Below are 474 nucleotides of genomic sequence, written 5' to 3' on the forward strand. Positions count from 1 at the left end.
TATCTATCTATCTATGATTGGTCTGTATTAAAGTGAATCTGAACAGTAGTTGTTGATCATTTGACTTGTGATGTGAAAAAATTGTTTCCATTGAAATTTGCTTTTATGCAGCTGWAAAACCACCTTATCCTAGAGCAAATACTTTYTATGGAAAAAGGCGTTTTTCCAAATTGGCGCATTTCCATTAAGCTAATTTAAATCTAAATTTAAATTTGCGCAATTCTATGGTTAATGGAAACGCAGCCTGTGTCTCCAAGTAGCGTCTTTCAGGAACTGATGGAAACAGCACAGAACTCACATCTGGCCCAATTTTGATGAGGGCAACATCCATCTGCTCATCCACATCCTTGATCGCGGCTTCGTAATGCACACYGTTTCTCAGCTCAACCTTCACCCGCTGCTTGTTCTTCAGTACGTGGGCGTTAGTCAGAATCCAGCCATCTTCAGAGACTACAAACCCCGAGCCGCTGGACA

The 474-nt window shown here is 41.2% G+C and overlaps 1 protein-coding gene across 1 annotated transcript in view; it reads right to left on the bottom strand.

Moving 5' to 3' along the window:
• Nucleotides 1-474, bottom strand: part of LOC103469603 (serine protease HTR4) — a 7,841-nt gene that overhangs the window by 6,518 nt on the left and 849 nt on the right. The window contains exon 2 of the mRNA XM_017306525.1: nucleotides 299-467. Within this exon, the coding sequence (XP_017162014.1) occupies nucleotides 299-467 (169 nt within the window). The remainder of the gene's footprint in view (nucleotides 1-298; nucleotides 468-474) is intronic.

The sequence above is a fragment of the Poecilia reticulata genome, linkage group LG9 (genome assembly GCF_000633615.1).
Source record: "Poecilia reticulata strain Guanapo linkage group LG9, Guppy_female_1.0+MT, whole genome shotgun sequence".
NCBI lineage: Eukaryota > Metazoa > Chordata > Actinopteri > Cyprinodontiformes > Poeciliidae > Poecilia > Poecilia reticulata.